Source organism: Aedes aegypti, chromosome 3 (genome assembly GCF_002204515.2).
Source record: "Aedes aegypti strain LVP_AGWG chromosome 3, AaegL5.0 Primary Assembly, whole genome shotgun sequence".
Taxonomy (NCBI): Eukaryota; Metazoa; Arthropoda; class Insecta; order Diptera; family Culicidae; genus Aedes; species Aedes aegypti.
In genome coordinates this window covers 202,210,872-202,236,571 of record NC_035109.1, presented here as the reverse complement: position 1 = coordinate 202,236,571, position 25,700 = coordinate 202,210,872, and the positions used below count along the sequence as shown (strand labels likewise).

General features: G+C 36.8%; 1 protein-coding gene across 2 annotated transcripts in view; it reads right to left on the bottom strand.

Moving 5' to 3' along the window:
- The window catches only part of LOC110678333 (mucin-5AC), a 161,405-nt gene that overhangs the window by 26,705 nt on the left and 109,000 nt on the right, over window positions 1-25,700 (bottom strand). For both annotated transcript variants that reach the window (XM_021851072.1, XM_021851071.1), the window contains one exon: window positions 1,936-1,983. In XM_021851072.1, coding sequence (XP_021706764.1) covers window positions 1,936-1,969 — 34 coding nt within the window. In that variant the 5' untranslated portion in view covers window positions 1,970-1,983. The remainder of the gene's footprint in view (window positions 1-1,935; window positions 1,984-25,700) is intronic.

Below are 25,700 nucleotides of genomic sequence, written 5' to 3'. Positions count from 1 at the left end.
ATCGAGAGTTAGGAACCTGAATGCGCAGAATAAGGAGCATTGCAAAAATGAGTGCGCAGAGTTAGGAACACGGACACCCTTGAGAAAAATTAAAAATTTGCAATAAAAATCATTACTTAGTGAAGCTTTTATATTTTTTCCTTATACATGAAATCAATAAGTATTTGCTCCCAAAATTTCAGAGGATTGTGTTTTGTTTTCAATTAATTACAGCTGTTTGAAATTTAAAAATCCCTAAGTGCGCAGAGTATGGGGCCTTCACGGTAGTGTCAGTGAAAATGATAGAAATCATTGTTTCAAAAAGTTGACAAATTTACGCATGAAGTGAACGCAATTTTGGCAAAAACCTTAATTTTAATTAGCTTATGAATATAAGAAAGAGAGACACGATTCATGATTCGCAAATAATTCATCAATAAATCTTTATTTGAACTATTACCGAGATGAGTCATTCCGATCAATGTTACCCAATTGATCAAGGTTACCCCGAATTACGGTACCCTAAACTAACTCGATCGAAGAATTTAAACACTAGAGCGGGTCCAGATCATCCAGGACCGAGTGAATTTAGTACATCGGTGGATTAGTCCATTCTTTGACAGAGTGAATTTAGTACATCGTTGTATTTGACCATTTGCAGAGGGTCCATTTACAAATTTAATAACGCTGTGTATCGGTGTCCTCGAAATGTTACAGCTCATACTAAATTTTGTAGCATATGTCAAGCCCGTGCTGGAAAAAGGGCTTAAGTAACATGATCGATTTCTCTTATCGATCTTCTCTTCAGTGAATAAAGGTGACAAGAGGCAAGTTTGTTTGCAGTTTTTCATTGCAGGACGCATGATAACGATGCCATCTCGCATCCTGAGGTGAAAAAGTTCCAACAAACTTGCATTCTTCTTCTTCTTTCTGGCGTTGAGTCCCCACTGGGACAGAGCCTGCTACTCAGCTTAGTGTTCTTATGAGCACTTCCACAGTTATTAACTGAGAGCTTACTATGCCAATGACCATTTTTGCGTGCGTATATCGTGTGGCAGGTACGAAGATACTCTATGCCCTGGGAAGTCGAGAAAATTTCCAACCCGAAAAGATCCTTGACCGGTGGGATTCGAACCCACGACCCTCAGCTTGGTCTTGCTGAATAGCTGCGCATTTTCCGCTACAGCTATCTGGGCCCAAACTTGCATCTTGTCACCTTTATTCAGTGAAGAGAGGATCGGTGAAGAGAAATCGATCATGTTACTAACGTCCTTATTCTAGCACACGCTTGATGCATAAAAAAGCGTTACGAGAGGATGGGAGGTTAAAATACCATTATCATTCGATTTATGTCACCTCTGATTAAATGCAAAAAAATGCAAATCTCGGCAAACTTTGACGTTTGTATGGGTTTCTCCCTCCCACACGGAGACGGGATTCAACTCAATTTTGGGTTGTTTCAACGTAATTCCGCAGTTGATCCCAATTACACAGTTTTGGTTAAATTTCCAAGGTCCCCACTAGATAAATTGCCTTTGATTCCATTAGAAAAATATACTCAATTTTGGGTTGATTTAACACAAAATTGAGTTCTTTCAACTTAAACATAAGACTACTTACATTTACCTAAATTTGGCTTATTGGGCCAAAGTACCCTTATTGGGTAGATGCAGCTCTCTCTAATTATAATCAAAACTTAGGTAAAAAAAATTCTCCGTGCAGAAAGGGATCATCGAGATAGGAAGGGATCGAGATAATTTCAAACAAAATCGTATTTTTTCATATACATCCGTGAAATCCAAGATAGTTCTTTAAAAATCATTCTTTTATGAAACGCTAGAGTGCTAATTGTGTTTTATACGTGATCACCATGCTTGTGTATTATGTTTGCTTTATCATCAAAGATGATGGCTGTTGCTGCTGATCAGAGAATTAATCATTCAATGGATTACTTACATGTTTGCAATATGACGGAACGCCAAATGTGCATCTTTGATTGGGAATCTGGAACAAACAGAAATAAAACAAATGTTATATACTGACTAAATCACTAAAAATCGTTAAATTTCATTGATTTATGACTCTTTTTAATGTATTCGAACCCGCTGAGCAGCTCTAGAGAAACTAAAAAGTAGATTGGAGTACCGTAATCCGGGGTAACATTGATCATTTTTCTGAATGTTTCTTTAATATTTCGCTTGAAAATGCAAATGCTGCAAATTTTATATTTTTCAAACTAGTACTGTCACCCATAGCTCAAGACTATATACTGTATTTTGTTTATTGAAAAATTTAAGCATGTTAAAAAAAATGTTTTAGGCGATTATTTGATTTAGCTGATATGAGGTAACATTGATCACCTATGTAAACAACGTTCGGTAATACTGAAAATGTCGTTACTCACTTAAATCATGGCCCCTGAAGCCGAATATGAAGGCCAAACGCTCACAAGTCATTTACTTTTTGAGTTATTTTAAAATTAAAAAACATCTCAAACCACGGAATACGCCTAAAGGTAGGCAATTTCCTAAGGGAAATTTACATTCTTAACAGTATTTCGGTAATGTTGCCTAATCGAGCATACTTATAAGAGTTTTGACAACGGAATCGTTTTCAACGATGCCATTTTTCGTAAGAACCACATTTTCCTTGCTTATATCGTTTGCAGAACTTATGTGGGACATGAATCTTCGGTACTGTCACCCTTAACAATTTAAATCATTATTTCGAAAAGTTGTCAAATTTACGCATAAGGCAAACGCAATTTTCGTAAAAATATTAACTTTTATTTGCTCATAGATATAAGAACAAGAAGCACCATTCATTATCTGGTAATGTTTCATCAATAAATGATAATACGAACTTTTGATGAGATGAGTCATTCCGATCAATGATACCCCGGATTACGGTATCCTTCAATTCAACCCTACATGCCCCCCTTTGACAGATACGCGTATTTCGACTACCACTTGCAGTCTTCTTCAGTGTCAGTTACTCGTATCCACTGAAGAAATCGTCGCATCTCTCTACCTTAAATACTAACACCCGATAAGTCTTCCTAGGAATGTTTCAACAGAGGTATACCTGCCATGTCGTGGTGAAAAATAGAAAAGGGATAATAGAATAGGGATTTTGAAATCCCTTAGACATTAGTATAGTTATACTTATCTCTAAGGCATGTCAAAATGGTCAGTTCACAAAGAAAGCTCTTTGTAAACAACTGTGTATGTACTCGAAGAACACTTAGCTGAGAGGCAGCCATTGTCCCAGTAGGGACATATTACGTTAGAACATAAAAGAAAAAAATGATATGTTTCATACAGTGGAAATTTCTATTTTTTACGTTTAAGAACAAAACAACATAACGACTGAAGATCAGAAGGCAAATTGTAAGTACAATTATCGAAAAGTCTAAGGATTGGTATAAATGAAAACAAAATTCTAATATTTCCTTGTTTAATGAAACGTTTCTATCGTTTATTTTTCTTAACATTTCAGAATTCTGTTAGTTTCTTCAATTTTTGCTTTTAATCTTGTCATAGCTTCCCACTAAGTTAAGTGCGCCCCAATAGCTGTGAGGCATTACCAAATAATCTGTTCACAATCAATGGCATCAAACATGTTCTACACATGCTGTTCGTTGTTAACACTGCTTCTAGGTTAAACTAGTAGCATTTTTCTCTATGGCCAGCTAGTTATGGAGGTAATTTACATGTCGAACGACTACCATTAGAACCCATGTAAATGATGCCTAGTGGAAGGAGATATGGCTCTGTGAGTCAATCTATTCACCAAAGTACATGATATCGCAATTGACACATAATGAAAATGTACAGAAACGATGTTTATTAATTATTCGCATTGTTTTTATGCATGATTTCATAACCAATTTTTGCCGCCCATGAATGTAGTAACCGAGACGAGGCGATGAAAGGCAAGACGAAGTCGACAGTCATCTGAAGAAGCACTCGAAAACTTGTGCGATAATAAGTCGCGTGGAGTGGTGCACATTGCTCATCTCTAGTGAAAACGGTCCAACCACACCTGCAACATAAGTTCAGCTAATCTCTAAAGATCTAAATTTAATAAATATTCACATGACCAGCATTCACGCTTGTAGGACGTGGGAAATAAACGTATATGCTATTTACTAATAAATAATTGCGGTAACGCAATAAGAAACAAGCTGTGTGAGCAAAATAGTTAATCTTATATTGGTGAAATGTGTACGTTTTTGCTGAATTAAGAGCATTTTTAGTTTTATTTCACACTGATTTGTACTCGCAGTTGTGGAAACTGATTTGTTTTTATTAGCATAAATATAAGATGATTTCTTAGCAAACTGAAACTAGCTAAAGTTTGACATTATCTTCAGATTTCTATAGAATTTACTCCAAAAATTATATCAGGCATTTCTTTATGTAACACTCAAAGCACTGGCTATAACTGCATATTTGTAACAATCGACAAAAGGTATATTCAACTTGGGGCCGAGTTATTAGAGTCCGCGGCTATAAAGCACAGCCATGCTGAAGGTATCTGGGTTCGATTCCCGGTCGGTCCAGGATCTTTTCATAATGGAAATTTCCTTGACTTCCCTGGGCATTGAGAATCATCGTACCAGCCACACGATACACGAATGCGAAAATGGCAACTTTGGCAAAGAAAGCTCTCAGTTAATAACTGTGGATGTGCTCATAAGAACACTAAGCTGGGAAGCAGGTTCCAATCCATTGAGGACGTAATACCAAGAAGAAGAAGAAGATCTGTTTATTAGGGTTGAATTGCCAAAAAATGATTATATTGTATCATGAGAGCAGCAGGTCTTAGTTGCCTATGATAGTACCCAAACACAGTAATTTTTCAATGATCATTTAGCATTAGCCTGGATTTAGATCTTTCATTTGTAAAACAGTGAAATTGATTACATTATTTTGATTACATTCTATATTCAATAAGTCCATTCATAGTTGATAGGGTGCCGACTCAATTATAACTCATCAGCTCTATACATGGACAAAGGAGAAACAATTTGATGATAATTTCAGTGAAACAAAAATGAATGGGATAATTATTGTGAAGGCTTATAGCACCTGAGGTCAGCTCGGATGTATCCAAAGTATAGTGTGATGCTGCACTTTCGATGGTCTTGACTTGATGGTCAACACTCAAGCAATCTCGACCGTCTGCAAAATAACTTTTCCCGTAACGTGCCACCTTCACGTGGTGTATTATGAGGTAAGCTCTATCGAGCTGAATCTCAAGATAATCAATTTTCATCCTAGGGTCAATACTTGAAAGAATAACAGTATTAAACTATTTCAATTAGTAGCAGTTTTTGAAATGTCATTTCAACCTATATTGTAGATAGTTAAAAGGCTTTGAATCGCTTGAGGGTAAATTGCCACAGGTGATAAAACATTGGTTGGAGATTTTAGAATATTCTGCTTACCTACATACTGCGTTTTTGATTCTCCCTTGAAGCTGCATATTCAGTTCTTTTTTTTCTGTCGTTTTATCGCAACTGATATTTAGCCTTATCAGCTTAATATATTCTGAGAAGTTCCACAGTTTTCAACCGAGAGCTTTTCTTGATTAATTTACAATTTTTGCGTTTTTTAATCGTGTGCCAGGCAATGGAATAATCAACATTACCAGAACTGCACTAGCAATTGAAAAGTTATACATACCTCATAGTGGGCTTTTGATCTAATTGCCTACAATTTTGCTGAATAAACTTATGTCAGAATATTTATTCATTTATAGTTACGATTTTGCCTAGTTTAAAAATTGATTTCCTAAAACGAAAAAAAGTTGAGGGACCCAAGTTTACTGACTGAAACTTAGAATATAAATATTTTCACGCCAGGAATACATTGAACTAGACAAAGCACTCAATAATTTTGATTAGAAATTAACCTAGAACAGGGTATAGAGAACAGACTGCAACAAAGTGGAAGTTTTATCGTTAAGGAACGATTATGTTATACTAAAACTGATTTTCTCTACTCATTCCACCCCGGGGTAAACCGAATTTGAGTCCCTAGGTATAACTATTTTATTTAGAAACGGAAACCCTTCCGGTTTATCACAGTCTTTCTCTATTGATTGCAGAGCCTTCAAATCTATAATGGATGAATCCTAACGATATAGCGCCTTCTATAGTCTTAAATGTAATTACAACCGTTTTCTCATATATCTGGTTGTGTTTCTTCATACAAACGACAATACACCCCAATAGTGACATTGCTTCGCGATAATGGAATTTGGAGTTGTGAGTCGTTCAGGGATATGGAAATTTCGTCGTTGGCGCTGCGGATCCCTTTTTTCTCCGTTTGCTTGCGATTTTCTGGGCAGGGCTTCGGGAAGCCCAAGCAATCGTGTTCGGATTTTTCTCGTGTCATCGGTGGTGCGGAATCAAGGTTAATCGTGTTCAGTTCACGTAGTGTGAGTGCGAAAAGATATTCGTGTGCAGTTGAGAATGGATTACTAACTGGTGAGCTCGTTCCATGCTTTTTTCCACCTACATGTTGGTGAAAACTCTTCTGATATCTGCAAGCTCTTTGCCGATTTCTTCCAAGAAGTTTATACAACCTACTCCCAAAAAGACTGCGACCGCGATTTCTTTTCTTTTTTTCAGGAATTTCTATTGAAAAACTAACACAACCAGAAATTTTGGCAGCACTAAAAAAACCTGGACGCATCTAAGGGAGTAGGACCAGATGGCATTGCACCCGTGTTATTCAAGAATCTTTCTGAAGAGCTTACCTTTCCCTTAGAACGCCTTTTCAACATGTCTCTGAATAATGGTAAATTCCCAGAAACTTGGAAATCCCCGTATTTGGTGCCTGTTTTTAAATCAGGCACGAAATATGAATTGCCATTATCTCTTGTATCCTCAAACTCTTCGAATCTCTCGTGAACGACAACATTTTCCAGCAAGTAAAAAATCAAATTACTAACACGTAGTATGGCATTTTCAAAGGCCGCTCGACAACCTCAAATCTGCTAGAATTTGTATCGTTCATTCTTAACGCAATGGACAAGGGCAAACACGTAGAAGCCCTCTGCACTGACTTCAGTAAGACATTTGACCGAATCGACATACCATTATTAATCTTCAAACTACAAAAAATAGGAATGGAACCAGGATTTTTGAATTGGAAATAGTGCGCTTTCAAATTAAATTCTCGGCACCCATTTCTGCGTAATCCTAGACTCAAAACTCACTTTTGTAGAACATTATGATTTCATAGAAAACAAAGCAAACAGCAAACTCGCTTGGCTTCATTAAGAGGTTCAGTAACAATGGATCATTGAAGGTAGTTTTTGCCAGTGCTCACCGCATCAAAACAAAGGCGCCACTGTATATGGGATTTAACATTGTGACAGCATTGCTGTTCTGTCAAACACATAAGGCTACGGTGGCGCTTCTATGCTTTCCATAGCGACCGTTTTGATTATTTAAATGATCCATTTTCAAGACCCATATACTATTAAACTATTGTATATTGCATATGTAAGACCAATTCCGGAATACTGTCACCTAGTATGGAACCCAATTGTTTGAGAACCTCTGATTCGTGTCTATCGCATTAGTTTTTTCACTCTGTTTGTGTTGACTATTTTTCGTTTATATTCGAATGCAAAATTGACGGGAGTGTATTAAGCGTATCGTGTTTACATCTGTTTTTTTTTATCAAACTATCTCGAATTTGATTTTGTCGAAGTTGCCTGCGATAAATCGTGTTTTATTTGCATCGTTCAGTGGTCAATTGTTTTTGGAACGAATTTCTTCCTGTCATCATACCTGACGTCATCGTTTCATTTTTCCGCAATCAGCGCCATCTGTGGACGAATAGTTGCAATCTGTATCGATCATTCATCATTCGAGTCGACGAGAGGTAGAAATGGATACCAAATGCTACCAGTGCTCTACGCCGATCAAAACTTTCGAGTTTCTACAATGTAAATTGTGCGATCAAGCAGCGCATCTGAAATGCGTCGGCTTAAAACGCTCGAATATGGACTCCATGAATGAGCACAAAAATGTGTTTTGGTTTTGTGATAAATGTGTTGATCACCTCAACCTACTAAAAGCCAACCCTCCAATTACTTCACACGAAATTGTGACCGGGGTTTCTGAAGCTATCAAGGAGTCTCTGGCGGATTTGAAATTTGATCTCCAGAAAACTAAGGAATTGACTGAATCGATTGTGGATACGCAAGAAAATCTTGGACTTAATACAACTCGTTCTGCGTGGCCAAGTATCAAACGAACTCGCGAACTTGTAAAGGAAACGCCTAGATCTCGTCCCAATGACAAGCTTGCAGTGGGAACAAAATCGGTCGAAAAGGAACAAATCGTTGTAGAAACGGTACCTAAGCCCACTGAAAAGTTCTGGCTGTATTTGTCAAGGATTGCCCGCCACGTCACTGAAGCTGATATTTCGGAGTTGGTGAAAAACTGTTTGCAAACTGATGACCCAATTGATGTGAGGAAGCTGGTACGCAAAGATGCAGATTTGAAACAATTTGCGTTTATTTCGTTTAAAATTGGCTTGGAGCTGAAAAATACTGCTTTGGATCCTGCTGTTTGGCCCAAGGGTATCTACTTCCGTGAATTCGAAAATATGTCTACGGAACGGGATTTTTGGGGATCAGCAAAAATTCCAAGAATGGACGATGGAACACCTCATGTCACCGGGACACCTTTGATTGTGTCATCTCCTGCCAATCGTCAAACACCTTTACAGCATGAAGGAAGCCCCCAAGCCACCCGACACAGTCGAGCCCAGCCGTTCTTCGTTAGTTCCTGCTTGTTCCGGCCGTCCAAGTCGTTCCGTTCCTGTGTTCGGAATTGGTGAGTGGGTCTTCCAGCTTGCTTGCTCAGGCAAGTATTCAAATAATAGAGTTTCTTCGTACGCTGAATCTTGTTCAATTTGTAGCACCAATGGTTTCGAATCGCAATTCACTCAGCTAACAAATTTAACGGAGCACACGCCGCCAAGCCTACCCGACCAGATGGAAGAAACAAGATTATAGCAGAATGTGTTCCTCTGATATGATTTTTTTATATCACCAGTTGTTATAAAACATGCACCGTTAGTAGTTAAAATAACAAAAATTCTAACAAAATTTGCATCAAATTAAACTAAAACATAACAAGCCCTGTTACAAATATAACAAAATTATTACAGAATGTGTTGCAAGGATGTTACAAAATCTCTTCCAGCATGCTTACTCAGGCAAGTTTAACTAACTCGGAATATCATCACTGCCTGAAAGTATTTTGATTTCTAGTGCGATCGCTGCTACAACTGCTTCACTACAGCCGACTAGGAGTGACAACGCCAGTGTGAATTCGCTATCAACGGCTACTTCATGTTTACGCGCGGACTCTGAGGATGCAAATGTTCAGTCAGCATTGCACGTCAATGTCATAACCACGAGTTCAACTAAAGATGATATTCTTGACATTTATTATCAGAATGTCGGTGGATTGAATTCTTGCTTGAACGACTATTTGCTGGCTAGTTTGGATTGTTGTTACGACATCATTGCGTTTACCGAAACCTGGTTGACTCAAAACACTCTCTCGAGCCAAGTCCTAGATCATCAGTATGATGTTTTCCGTTGCGATCGTGGGCCACATAACAGCAGGAAAATTGAAGGTGGTGGAGTCCTCCTTGCTATTCGACAAGGCATAAAAGCTCACTTAATTGAAGACGATACTTGGTCTTCAGTTGAGCAGTTGTGGTTGGCAATTGAACTATCGGATCACACCCTCTATCTGTGCGTTGTTTACATCCCTCCCGATAGAACGCGTGACGACTTCCTAATTGAAGCACATACTAATTCCGTTTCAACCATCGTTGACAGAGCCTCGAATTCTGACGAAATTGTGGTAATAGGCGACTTCAATTTGCCAGGTATTCGCTGGCGATCTTCGGACAATGGTTTCCTTTACCCAGATGCTTGTTATTCAACGTTGAACGTGAGTACAACCAAGATTCTCGACCGTTACAGCACCGCTACACTTCGGCAAATTAATCATGTAGTGAATGAGAACGGACGCAGCCTCGATCTATGTTTTGTTAGCTCTCAAGACGTGGCTCCTAATATAGCATTAGCTCCAGCACCGTTTGTGAAGCCCGTCATCCATCATCCAGCATTACACATCAGCTTTGATATAAGTAACAAAGTTGAAAGTAAGGTTGATTCAGCTACCATCTTTAACGACTTCAGGAACGCAGACTATGACAGTATTCAACGTATTTTTTCAACGCTAGATTGGGACGAGCTTCTCGATGTAAATGATGTCAATACTGCAGCACAAACATTTTCACATGTTTTGTGGTACGCGATAAACCGACATGTCCCAAAAAAGACAGTCTCTGAAGGTCGTAATCAATGGCAGACTCCGGAACTCCGTAGATTGAAGAGACAAAAGAGAGCAGCGCTCTAAGAAGAAGACCGCGTCATTGAGGAACCATTACGTGCGAGTTAACAACATCTAAAAGAGCCTAAGCAGGCGATGCTTTCATCGATACCAAATCGGAGTTCAACGGAAACTCAAATCTCACTCAAAATCGTTTTGGAACTATGCCAAACAGCAGCGTCATGTGAATGGTCTACCATCTTCGATGAAGTGGAACGAAGTTATATGCGACCTGTTTGCAACGAAGTTTTCTAACATTTTCTCTGAGGAGGTGCTCACAGATGGACAGATATCGTTAGCATCACAGACCACAGGACTTCTCATGCCGGATGTGGCCACCGATAATGAATCTATTTTAACAGCAGTACGTAAACTGAAAGCATCAACTTGCTCAGGACCTGATGGAATTCCGTCGGTATTTTTGAAAAACTGCATAGACAGCTTGCTTGCACCCCTGCAAAGGATTTTTAATCTGTCACTTTCGACCGGAGTATTTCCATCCTGCTGGAAGAGCGCCTATATGTTTCCAGTACACAAAAAAGGTGATACGAAGGACATCGATAACTACCGTGGAATTTTTGCGTTATGTGCAGTCTCTAAACTCTTTGAGCTTGTCGTTATGGATCGGCTCTATTTCCATTGCAAGCAAGTCTTGAGTCCAGACCAGCATGGCCTTATTCCAGGACGTTCAACTGCGTCAAACTTGTTATGTTTAACTTCGTACGTGACTGACAGTATGCTCGAACATGCACAAACTGATGTGATTTACCTGGATCTTTCTGCTGCTTTCGATAAGGTCAACCACCAAATTCTCTTAGCAAAGCTGGCAAAGTTGGGCATTAGTGTGGGACAAAATTTAGATTCTCGCTCCAGTCCACTTTTTGGATTGAATTTAGGTCCCATACCAACTGTGCAAAATTTCAGCTCGATCGGGGAAACTATATTTTGGCGCCAGCCGTTCAAAGTTTGTATGGGATTTACTATGGGAAAACTCACTTTTGCAAAGAAAAATCGCCAGAGGTCGCCCATTGACCTTTATAAAAATTCTGAACACAGATCTCGAAAGGTATTTTTACGGTGAAGAATATTGCCGAATACCGCGAAACAATCCGACACATGTGAAAAAAGTTATCCAATGAAAACCTATTGGCAAGGCGACGTTGATTAACACGTAAAGGAATAACAATAATAACAAAATGGGACAAATTTTCCGAATACTATATGCCTAATAACTTTTTTCACAAGCATAGGATTGCTTTGCGGTCTTCGGCAATGTTGTTCATCGTAAAAATAACTATCGAGGTCTATTTTCAGAATTTTTATAGAGGTCACTGGGCGACCTCTGGCGATTTTTCTTTGCAAAAGTAAGTTTTCCCATAGTAAATCCCATACAAACTTTGAACGGCTGGCGCTAAAATATAGTTTCTCCGATCGAGCTGAAATTTTGCACAGTTGTTATGGGACCTAAATGCAATACAAAAAGTGGACTGGAGCGAGAATCCAAATTTTTCATATTACCGTGTCCCAGGCTATTGGGCATACACGGCAGTTTATTGTGTTGGTTTCAATCCTATTTATATGATCGCCGTTCAAAAGTTATGATAGATGATTCAGTCTCCGCTGATTTTGCAATGACATCTGAAATCCCGCAGGGTAGTCATCTAGGGCCATTGATGTTTCTTCTGTATTTCAATGATGTCAACAATGTGCTCGAAGGACCATGACTTTCGTTTGCGGATGATTTTAAGCTTTATTATAAAATCCGCTCTGACGCTGATGCTCAGTTTCTGCAACAACAGCTGACTGCCTTTGCCAATTGGTGCAATGTGAATCGCATGACTGTGAATCCTGAAAAATGTTCTATAATAACGTTTTCTCGTTCGAAGAACCCTATGGCCTATAGTTATGACCTCAATGGCGTGCTTTTGAGTAGAGTAGATCAAATCAAAGATCTAGGTGTGATTCTCGATTTTAAATTGACATTTAAACTCATATATAGTGGACAAAGCTTCCAAATCACTTGGTTTAATGTTTCGTCTCACTAAATCATTTACGGACATTTACTGCTTGAAGACGCTATAAGTACTGTTCATTAGTTCGGTCCACTTTGGAGTACTGTTCAACCGTATCGAGTCCTTACTACCAAAATGAAGTCTTGAGAATCGAGTCAATTCAAAGACGGTTTGTCCGTTTTGCTCTTCGTCTGTTGCCTTGGCATGACCCGCTTCGTCTCCCTTCTTATGAGAACCGGTGTCGTTTAATCAGTATGGACACCCATAGCACTCGTAGAGATGTCGCCAAGGCTGTTTTAGCATCCGACATTCTGCAAGGCCGTGTTGATTGCCCTTACATTCTGCAGCAGATGAATCTCTACGTCCAGCCCAGACTGTTGCGGAACAACGCGTTGCTGCGTCCTCGCACTTCCAGGACTAATTACGGAATGAACAGTGTAATTACAGGCTTGCAAAGAGTGTATAATAGGGTGGCAACTGCTTTTGATTTTAATGTGTCCCGTGATTTGCTTTGCCATAGGTTTTCTAACTCTTTAAGGTAGACAGTAAGATTGTGTTTTTTATTGTTTTAATGTTAACGACAACAATTAATACATCATTGGGGCTAGGAGCCTGTTGGTGTTCAAATAAATAAATATAAACAAAACCCCTTTGGAAATAGAATTGGACTGTACTGCCACTTCCGTCGTATGAAGCACGCTGCATGCTCATCAACTTGGAAACACTTAAGCAACGCCGGGAATTCGCAATGATTCTCTTCACCAACAACATTATTTCGAACCGTGTAGACTTAGTTGCACTGTTTTCTCAATTAAATTTCTACAAACCTTCTCGGCATTTAAGAACAAGAAAATTATTCGCAGAAAAACCATACAGAACGAATTATGCTCAAAACGGACCATTATGATGCGTCAGTATAATGCACATTGCGAATTCATTGGCATTACTATGTCCAATGAGCAGCTTAAAAAACGACTTAAGGACAATAGAAGTAATCCATAGTATGTAAGAAATATTTGTAATTATTGTATGTAGTCTACTTATGCTTGACGAAAATAAATAAATTACACATTCTCAAAGAGGCAACGTTACATTTTGTATTATTCAAACTATGGATGGTTCATCCCTACAAATGTAGGCATAAATTCTTACTCTGTTTTAAACAATTTTAAATAACATATACCTTCCTTTTATCATCATTTCTAAAATTAACCATTGAATACTTCAACATTATGAATGTCGGCGTACTACAGGATTTGTTCCGCCTCTGAAATCTAGATAGCGGGAAGCTGACAGAACAAAAAATCACCTGAATGTTTTTATTGAAGTTTTCTGATAGAAAACTACTGTGTATTTGGCGTTTGAAATTTGGTTGCCGATAATGGTGCCGAAGCCGTAACTCATCCATGATAGGAAAAAAATAAGTTTGGTCCAAACAGGTTTTAAGGTCTTTATCGAAGAAATATCAGATCTTTATATGCTATTTTGTATTACTATTGTTCCAGAAGGGACTATTCACACACAACGTAACATATTTTAACCGTACATACATGTACATGATGTCATTAGAAAACTCCATTTAAATATTTTGAAAACAAAAATTTTGTTTGATTTTGTTTTGATGTTTGAGTTTGATAAAAGTGTGTATGAAAAGTAGATAAATATTTTTAAATAAATTTATTATGAAAATATCGTCAACATATGTGCTAAATATTAATATTTTTCAAAAAAAAAATTCTGATCTGAAAACCAGCTGATTTTTGCAAAAAAATAAACGTTTTTCGTGATTTCTAAGGATGCTTTATAAATAAGGTATATTGTTCCAAATGACAATAACATGACGTGATACGAGTTTTCCAAGTTAAAAATCAACAAAATTAGTATTAGGCTTATCCTGATGTGCGACAGAAGTGAAAAACTATACTTAGAACTTCCGGATGGTGAATACCATTAAAAACATATTCCATTCCAAATATACAAATTTTATTTATTTTATAAGTCCAATTTTTCAATTTTCCGACTTCAGCGAATTTGACGGCATAAAAGTAAAGAAGCTTTATTTTAATAGGATTTCAATCAAGGATAATGAGGATATAATTTATAAGAAATGTGTAGAATAAAAAAAAATAAAAATTTAAAATCATTCTTAATAGTTTTGACCGCCTCTTTGTATGCAACCCGACCATTGAAAATATGGAAATTATAGAATCGCACTTCAATAAAGACAAACAATAATAATAATACATAAGAATAAATTCGATAATGATACAAAGGCATTAAATTGATATGTGTATGTGCAATCAAGATAATATTTCATAGTTAGTACGCTAATAACGCTGTTTTTTCTTGATTTACACTTGAAAAGTAATCTCTCAATTTGATGAGTGGAGTTTTGTGCACAACGTTATATTTTTATTTGTTTGTATCAATGAATATCAATGAATCGCATTGAGCATTTTCTAGATCAAAATGTTTGAAATTTTGTTTGAAACGTAAATATTTGTTCAGATTTTCGCTCTAATAAAGAAATGAAACGATCCTTGATCCGTTGAAGTAACTTTAGCGCCATTAAGATTCTTCCATATAGCAGATTGAAAAGTTTAAGCATCTAATATACTATGATAGTGCTGGCTCGCAATAATGCGATATTTCCCAAACCATACTGACATTTTCGTTGGAAGTTACGTCACTCTGTAATATTACTGTATTAAACCTCCAACAATATAATCTTATTAACATTGAGCTACATATTAGTTTTGTAACATTGAAGTAGTCATGAACTTTATAAATCCAGATCATGGCCAACAAGGAGCTTGAAATACCATCCTTACCATCCTCAAGATCCTCGAAGGCCATCAGTAGAATGGGTGGATCCAGAAATGTCAACATTCTTGCCGAAAAATAAAAGACCCAAAACAAAAACAGGTTGTGGATAAAAGACTCGTTCGGGAAGCACTACCGCATTTAACTGATGTCTGTTATTACAGCACCGAGCAAGGATAACGAGGTACCGTTGCACTTTCGTGTCCCAGTAGTGCTGTCATGAAGCGCCGTCACCTTAACCTTTAGAAGCGGTTCAAAAACTGGATCGCAATCAAGGTTGCGGATCCAACGCAAAACAAGTCCCCAATGGGGATGGTATTTCCTTTTGGTTCAAGTTCTTTAGGGGACATGGGGCTCTTTTCGGTTAGATGGGAATCGAATGCGGGAAATAATCGTACATCATTAGAGGACGGGCCTGGTTGGTTAGAATACATAACTCTCACGCCGAGGAGCTGGGATTGAATCCCATCACCGAGATGGTCCTTTACTAAAGTTGTAGTGACGACTTCAAAATTAAAGCCGTTGGTCCCGCGATGCCCTGGCCTTGGATTAGAAATAATACAGTATATTATAATTCGTATGAACATTTCGAAGAAAAATGTATGAACTGGTCAGAAGACGGATGATATTGGTTATAGAAATTAAGTTGTTATGTCAATGAGATACAATAAATGTTGTTAATTTTTGTTTCATTGAGAGCGGTAATGAAAAATCTCCGCCACATAATTAGATAAATCGTGTAACCTGAGATTGATTTCCTAATGTAAGAATTGTGACTTGTTTTTAAATTCATAGCATAAACCGAAACTTGCTAAAAAAAAATCCTTCATAAGGTTTACTAGTTGATAGTCTAGCCGCTGTGTGATAAAAAAAATGTAAAAGATAGGTAAGAGTTAGGCTCAATCGAAACATTCTGCTCTTTCAACGTATTGTACTGTTCAAGAAACTTGCCTTCTCGCCCAGAACTTCCCTATATGCAATCATATGCGCTACAAAAAGAATGGATACCTTCCTCCGTCTGGCAGATCGAACGTAGAAACAGGTTCTCTGTGTAAGCCATTCACGCTGCTGTATCCATAATTTTAATGTCGTGCGATGAGCATCACGTGTGAATTTAACTTGTGAGTTCAGTGAGCATGGCTTTAATTTCGCTTTCTGATCATGGATGGAGTTTTAACGAACTACGATTCGCAACTGGCATGTTGAGTGCTTACTTGCCATACGCTGATTTTCAATCTTGTTGTTAGATACAAAGCGAGAGCATCCTCAAAATCACATGAACAAAAGTTTAAAAATGCTAAACATGTGAAAAAGATGAACGTTACTGGTTATGATGATTGTGCCCCGTTACTATAAGGTATTTAAGCATAAGGTCCTTTGGCAAAATTGTCATTGGATAAATAGCCTCTTGGCATAATTGTACACTGAAAACAACTCTAAACAATAAAACAATATTTCGTACATAGCTATAACGCTATTTTCATTCACCCTAAGAATTGTTTGTACTTGACAGATTTTCGCGATTCAGTAACTTTATGAAATATTTGTAAGATGCACGATTCACAACTCGTAGATAAACGTTTTCATATTTTTGCGTGTGTCTTCCATTTACGTTACTCGTACTTTATGAGAATTCTCGAATACTTATTCGAACAGCCGTAAATCAGAAGAGTAAACAAACTTAGATTCTACTCTGAACCAACTTGATTTTTACTTTCAACATTCAACTTATAACGTTTAGCTTTCGGGATTACCTACTTGAGTCAATCTTACACTGCACAGTGAACCATGTTGTATATCAACTTCACTTATACATGTAAAATATCAATATGTATTAGGTCAGTTAACCTTAACTATAAAGCAATCGGAGAAGTCGAATAGCTCTTGACAGCGATGATGATATTCACGGATGTTAGTCCTATCATAAAAGTAAAACAAAACAGGTGTTATTTTTATAAAGCTATCACGGTTAATTGAATTTATTGTTAAATTTGTTATTCTTACATCATCTTTAAGCTATCTTCCAAATATTATCCTATTTATCACATATTTTAAAGTCCAGAGAGCAGACATATGCGTAAAGATGCAGAGATGTAAAAAGCATTGGAATGAGAACTTCAACAAAGCTGTCTGTATTACTTAGAGCGTTTGTTTGGTGTTTTTAAAAATTAGGGTGGTCCATATTTTGATTGAAATGAAATAGCCAACTTTCTTATTTGTACACATTAAGGTATACATGCTTCAGCAAAGTTGAAGTCCATTCAATTTCAAAATACTTTGCTCAGAACGTGTTTTTTAGCTTTTAAATTGATCGATTTATAGCTTTCTTCCGATTCTTTCCGATGTTCCTATAACATATATGTTCATGTGATTGATAGAAGTATTTTAAATTATAATATCTCACCAAATTAGTCTTTGAGCAACTTTTACTACTTTGATAAATACGTAATTTGGAGGGTGGCCGAACTCGCTTTCTATTTTCGCAAAAACAAACCTACTTTGATTGTGTGGTAGAGCCGATATCAATATCAGTACCGACTACACCGCTTCATGCCTATCCGACCGATATCGTTCGGAATGCGTTGTACATCACTCGGGCAGTCTCACTTCCACCTTGCACAAGCATGGTTGTTTGGTTACCACCGCGTGCGTGTTATCGATCATAGACCGAACCTTCAAGTCGTTACCACAGATTGTGAATATTAGAAATGGTCGGGTATCACATTTTTCAAACCCGAACCCGACCCGTACCCGACTTATTTTATTTTGTCAAACCCGAACCCGACCCGAACCCAAGACATTAATTGAAAAGCAAACCCGGACCCGATCCGAATCTGAAAAATTTTCGCTGCTCAAACCCGAACCAGACCCGAAACCCGAAAAGTTTTCTATGAGAAACCCGAATAAATCCCGAGATCGAAAAAATGATAAATTCATTATTTCTTATGCAAAGGAAAGCTTTCAGGTTGTTACTATGTTCACAACTCTAACCGTCAGGTTTGGTGATCCGACTAAACCTGGTATTTTTTCAAGCCCGAACCCGACCCATACCCGATTACTTTGTAGCTTAGCTTAGCTTAGCTTAGACTGACTACACATATCAATGGTTGCTATTCCGTGATTGACCGAAGTCAGTGAAATGCACAAAGAATCAACTAGAAGTTCGGCTGGGATTGGCCATAATCTTCTTCAATGTGCATAATTCAGTGCCTCTATTTATACAGGGTCAATAACGGCGCCGGCCACGTCCTTGCAGTCAGGTGGGGTTGGGGGAAGGAATGTTAGTGTGTAACCTTTGCTATTTGGAGACCGTGTTTGCCTCTGCATCTCCACAAAGGTTACTGGGAGGGATGTTTATTTAAGGGGTAGGATCGTTGGGTCACAGGATTCACTTTGATAAGCGATTAGACCATGATAAATAATGATTTGTGAGATATATACATGCTTATACGTAAATATAATATTTTCATTTGATACGAACAATTTCTATGTAGAGGAAAATTATGCCGACACTTGAGGTGACGAACCATTCAAAGTATGTTGAAAAAATACCTAAATGTAACATTCCTACAGCTGTCAGGGCGAAAGCATGTGTTATTATATTTTACTTATTTGAAAAGAAACAAAAAACTTGATTGGTTGGAACATCATAGAACACTCTTATTCTTATGCCGACACTTACAGTGGCAAACCATCCAAAGTTTGTTGAATAAAGTGATCCTTTCGCAAGTCTACACTTGTAGTGTCGAACCATTCAAAGGTTTTTTTTCTTAATTACAAAAATAAAGGTAAAAAGGGGTGTTCTGAAAAAAAAAAAAAAATGTTAAACATAAATAATTCATGAATCAGTGTTTGTGTCGACACTCACAGTGACGAACCATTCATAGTTTGTTGAAAATTCATATTTACGTCCCACCATTGTAACGATTAAATGTGCAGTCATACATATTTTATAGATTAGAAATAGTAGCATGAAACGAGCTCACCAATTGATCTGTTATCCTTGACTGAGCAGTCACAATCCACTCTCAGTTTCACTCGTTTGCTCAGCTGTATAAAAGCACTCAGAAAAAAATAGGCGCGCAACCCGAAAAGGAAAAAAAAACTAACGGCTGGTCGGGCTTTCTTGACGCACTACCCAGTAGTAAGCGTCAAGGTCGAAGGATCAAAAAGAACTAACCGATCGCGGCACTTTTCACTTACTCTAACCGAACTTACCGATCACGCGACTTTTTCACTTTCTCTCACTAGACCGACGCGCGACATGTTTGATCCTGCCCTCGTCACTCGCCCCCGCAGATGCAAGCGTCAAGGTCGAAAGATCAAACAGAACTCACCGACCCATACCCGATTATTTTGTAGCCTTCAAACCCAAACCCGAAAATTTTAAATTTTCAAACTCGAACCTGACCCGTACCGACCATCTCTAGTGAATATCTCCGATTGAAGCAAATGAACAAAATATTTTTTGATGGCATTTTATTTAATGTTATCTAGATCATGGGTGGTCTTCAATTTCACATAGATAATATGATCAAGATCAACTTTCTTATTTGCCTATATACTGGTATATATTTAGGCAAAGTTGTAGAACGTCAAATTTTAATCAACTTGAACCAAACAAAGTTTCTCTGTAGCTCATAATCCCGCTTCAGAGCACTTTTCCCAAGTCAACATAGGGTGGTCTAAAATATTAGGTTTCAAACTCTAGTTTTTCTCATATAAACTTCTCGTCAAAGTATGGAAAACTTTTAAAACTTGAGAATATATAAATTTTCATGCAAAAATATTGTTCATTTCTAATTGTTTAAAGACTGGAACGCGCAAAAATCTTATCAAAAAAAAAATTCGTATCTTTCAGTCAAAATTCAAAAACCTTCTTATTTTTTTGGTAGCTTAACCCATATATTTAAAGGAAAAATGTACGTTTTTTTATTTTGGTTTGTCAAATCCTGTCGTGCCTTCAGGTTAACCCCTTCCATGAAAAATTGCACAGTAGTCTCATCGATCTTATTCGCCGCCGAACGCCAGTTTGATTTAAACTTCTGCTCGTTTTCCATGGATTTATTTTTTATTTTTTGAAATTCCATCCGACCAAGGCGCAATACCGTTCGATAGGACAAAGTTCTTGGTTGTTGGGAGGGTTGTGTACTTTGGGTACTAAAACCACGTTGTTCACATTGTAGAGTGCTTCGTGAAGCCCAAGCAGGACAGTTCGGTTTTGCGTCGTCCGATAGATTTTGCTCACGGTTTCGCGCGTGTTTTCGTCGCCGGAGATTTTTTTTTTTCCTGTTTTGGAGCGTCTTGCTGGGTAGGTATTTGGGAAGGCCCAATCAAGACGGTTTGTTTTCGGGACGCCAAGAAATTTTGCTGTCAGTGTCAGTTTTGTGTTCAGTCGAGGATGGATTACCAACTGGTGAGTTCGTTTCATGCTTATGATAACACATTTTTTCTTGAAATCATAACATTTATGTAATATTAAAACAAACTTTGTATGGTTCGTCACTATAAGTGTCGGCATTATGTTTTTTCTTATACAATTTCAATATACATATATTTTTCTCTTTTTGACATTATTAAAAATTATCTTTTGAATTGTTCGACATTGTGAATGTTGACGTATTTTTTCAAACTTCTACCATATCGAGACAAAATGCACAGTAATACTCATATGTAATTTTCAAACAAACTATGTATGGTTCGTCACTACAAGTGTCGGCATTATTCCTGTTTCATATAATTTAAAATATATGCATGTAATTTTCAGTTTTCGTCATAAATAAAAAAGTCTTTTGAATTGTTCGACATTATAGATGTTGACGTATTTTTAAAGCTTCTACCAAAAACTTCTCGAGACAAAAATACAAAACTAGCTTTAAATATAAGTCGTATATTTCCCCCTTGTCCATGGATCGCATCACCGACCAGAGGTGACTTACAGATCTTTTCCTCCCTCACTAATAAACACCCTTCCCGTGGTGATTGTGGAGATGCAGAGGTATTCTCGGTCTCTAGAAGCAACAATCATTACACCCTAACATTCCTTCCCCATCCCAACTGACTGTAAGGACTTGGCCGGCGCCGTTATTGATCAATAATATTAGATATGCTAAAATTGCACTTCGAGAGTAAGCGGAAACTCCCATCCCTTATTCATTTGGATCCCAGTGCACACATGAAATGTTTCAATATTTCTCGTTAAAATGTTCCCAACTTTTAGGCACGTTTTAATAAGAATTTTGCATAGCAATTCATGAAAATGCATAATGCGCAGCTTGTTTTGACGTTGCTCCCTCGGATGGGAAAGTTCAATTTTTAATATCACTAGGGAAAGTGTACCAGTTATGGCCATAGTGGTTCCCTATTTGGCCATACGTGAAACTTCGATAACCTTCACATTTTAAATCTGTTTGAATGTTTAAACATCAAGATATATCTTAAATCTTACTACTACAACACACAAAATCTTTCATAATGTGAAAACATTCAAGTAATCCCGTATGGCGAAATAGGGAACCACTATGCCCATAACTGGTACACCTACCCTATTTTAGTTTTGCTTTTCGTGAGCTGTCCGGAATTCGAAACAAAGTGTCCGTAGTATGATACAAATGTGAGGTTGCGTCCGGAATAAGAATCATGGAAAGATCACTAATTTCTATTTATTTTGGGTAATTCAAGCAATGGAGTCCGAATCTTCACCCACCATTCGAAAGTTAAGTGTTTTGGAAGCTTGAAAACACAAAGGTATGATACGTTATGCTTCAATTTGAATGCTTTTCGATCGGTTATACTGCACTGAGGCCTTAAGTGTCCGTAATATGTATCAAAACGGTATGAAACTTCTTTCCCGGAAGCTGCTTGAAATCCGCATTCACACAAGTTTCGTCCGAGAACGTCAGATTCTCTTGTTGCGCGAGCTAAATTTAGACACGCTGCTCCCCTTACTTGGACGTTATTTAGAAAACTGGAGAGCAAAAATTGAAAACTCATCATAGCAACCATAGCATACACACAAAATTTTCAAGTCTTGCATTTCAGGTTTTTTTTATCCATTTTCAAGAGAAACACATCAATTTGAAGTTGACCAATTTTGGAGCGTTCCAGTCTTTGGAGATCGCAAGTTCCTACACTCATAAAATTTCGCATTTTTTAAAGCTCTAAAAGTGGTTCATAGACTACTTTGATGATATATTAGATTTGAAAAGACTGGAACGAGAAAACCAGTTTTCTATAGACCATTCTATGCGAACATAGGAAAAAAGCTATAAATCGATAAAATTAGGACCAAAAAAACTGATAGATATCATTATTTAGAAAAGTTGAGATTTCGCGATTTAGTTAATTTGGGGTAACATTGATAACCCATGCAAATAATGCTCGACAGTATTTGAAATACCGTTACTAACTAAATTCGAGGCTCCTAGTGCCGAATATGAAGACATTTGCTTAACAAAATATTTTAAAATTGAAAATTCCTCGCATCACGAGATACGCCTAAAAATAGACAATTTCATAAGTAAATTCTGAATTTTGTATTAGTCATAACGCTTCTCTACTTCGATCGTTACGTGGACGGCGCTTTGGACCAATCGTCAAACTCACCGACTGTAGCCAAAATAAGATGCGCAATGAGCTGCAACTTAGTCTTCAGTTAATAAATAAATTGGAACATTATTTCCTTTTCCTATACCATTTCACTCTTTGGTTTTCACTACACGCAAAAAAATTGTGCGGTAAAAACTACCATTCTAGGGGGTTAGCTTAAGCGCTCGCACCGGCAATTTTCAGCAGACCAGAAATGCGCTTGATTTTACCATGTCTGTAGTTGAAATCAGATTGTTGTAAATTATTTCTGTCAAATGTACCAGTAATGCGGTGGGGTGTACCGTAAACATAGTATATTGGTCTGAATTTCCATGGTAGTTTTAAGAATGGGCGTAGTCAGCTGAAATAGTTATTTTTACCACAGAATTTTTTCCCGTGTACCTGAGATAGATCTGAATCAGTGATGAAGTGTATGTAAAGTAGGAATCCTATGAGATGCGATAGAAAGGACCCCTAGCGCAAACTAAAGATGCTGTAATAAGGAAGAAAAAAAAACAATTCCTATAGGATTTTCAGATTTCCTGTTAATGTCATCAAGAGCGGGTCATATACTACTCTTATGAATTGGAGATTTGGCGATGTAAAAAAGGAAAAGACAGTGACAGTGGATTCTGAAATGATTCAAGGATATTTGAAACAAAAGTAAACCCTCTAATATCCAACTATGTGCTAATACCATAAATAATGTGCTAATACAAATTAAGGTTTTTGTGAAAATTAAGTTGTGTTCATGCGTAAATTTTCCAACTTTTGGATAAATCGATTTTCATGATTGATTATGGATGCCACGATCGAAGAATCATGTCTCATATGAGTTCTGAAAACGAGGCAAGAAAAATGCGATTATTACTAAAAATGACATCGCCGAAAATGATTCCATTGTCAAAACTTTCATAAATATGCTCAATTAAGCGTAATTCACAAATCACTATGAATAATGCAGAATTTCCTTAGGAAATTGCCTACTTTCAGGCGTATTTCAAAATTCAAGGAATTTTATATTTCCAAAAGGTAAATTACGAGTAAGAGTTTAGCCTTCATATTCGGCTCCAGGGACCATGATTTAAGTAAGTTATGATATTTTCAATAGGACCGATCAAGGGTGATCAATACCACATATCACAACATGCTTAAATCTCTTTGAAAATAAAATGCAGTATATAGTCACGAGCGATAAAATCATGAAGAAATGCATACAGTATTACGAACAGCAATACTATAAATAAATATTAAAAAGAAATATCTGGCCTGATTCTATGATGAAGAGCCAAACTCTTATCTTCTGATTCTTATTCGGTTACGTTTTGTTTTTCTGGTTGTTAAATTTTAGGTCTCTTTTTAATTCCTAACCGGTCTCTTATTGTTCTCTTTTCAAGCAGTGTGATAATATAAATTACATTCAAACATAATTATAAACTTCGTTTAGATAGCTTTTTCTAAATTGAAAGTTAAAGGTGGTAAAGTCACGTTAGAAAATCGTTACCAATTGATGTAAAAGGATGGCCTATACTTGATTATCCGAATTCAGCCATTCCATGAAAAACCGATCTAGTAGGTCACCGAATTCCGTGAAAATTTGCTATTTTGTTCCTTATCCGACCATTGAATGCAAATCAACTCAAATAAAATTACTGAAGCAATTTTGCAAAATAGCAAAATATTTATAGGAACATTCAGAATGGGACTTTGTTGACTTCACCAGAAACAAGAAGATTAAGAAAGATTTAAAATAATTCAGCCATTCCATGAAAAACCGATCTATTGGGTCACCGTATTCCGTGAAAATCTGCTATTTTGTTCCTTACCCGAAATAAGGATACACGTGTTTTTGGATTTTTTGATTGGGGTGACCATTTCCGAAATAGGGTGACAAAAAAATCGCGATTTGGCAAAATTTTTATTATTTTTTTTAAATTATAACTTTTGAACCGCTTGACCGATTTTCAATTTTCTTGTTCTAAAGATCTGCACTTTTCAAGAAAAATATAAAACTACACAAAAATTGTTTTTCACATGAAAATAAATCAATGATTTCCGTTTTTTCGTGTTTTGAAGGCCTTGGGACAAAAGGGGCTGTATAAAAAAAATCAGTCATTTTTCATCGCCACACACTGTAGGTCTCAGCGCATTAGATTTTTTATTAAAAAAAAATCATAACTTTTGGACAGCTCATCCGATTTCCAATATTTTTTTATGGAATGGAAGCTTAAGATTTCAACTTTTCAGAAAAATATAGAAAACACTGAAAAAAAATTATACATGAAAATATATTAAAATTTCCTAAAAAACTAAAAATTCTCTTATTTTTTCATGTAAACAATTTTTTTTCAGAGTTTTCAATGGTCATAAAAAAAGATTGGAAATCAATTGAGCTGTTCAAAAGTTATGATTTGTTTTTAAATAAAACATCTAATGCGCTGAGACCTACAGTATGTGCCGATGAAAAATGATTGATTTTTTATCTTCAAAATATATATCTCAAAAACTAAGAAACATACATCGCTGAAAATTTGACAGTAAACGTAAAATTTTCTGAACTTTCTAGAAAAAAATTAGAACAGCAATAACCCTTTTTGTCCCAAGCCCTTTAAAACACAAAAAACGGATTTTTTTTTTATTTTTTTCCATGTAAAAAACAATTTTTGTGAAATTTTATATTTTTTTTTAAAGTCAGCTCTCATTTTGTCCAAGAAAATTGAAAATCGGTCAAGTGGTTCAATATTTTTAATTTAAAAAAAAAATAATAAAAATTTTGCAAAATCGCGATTTTTCTGGTCACCCTATTTCGGAATTGGTCATCCCAATCAAAAAATCCAAAAACACGTGTATCCTTATTT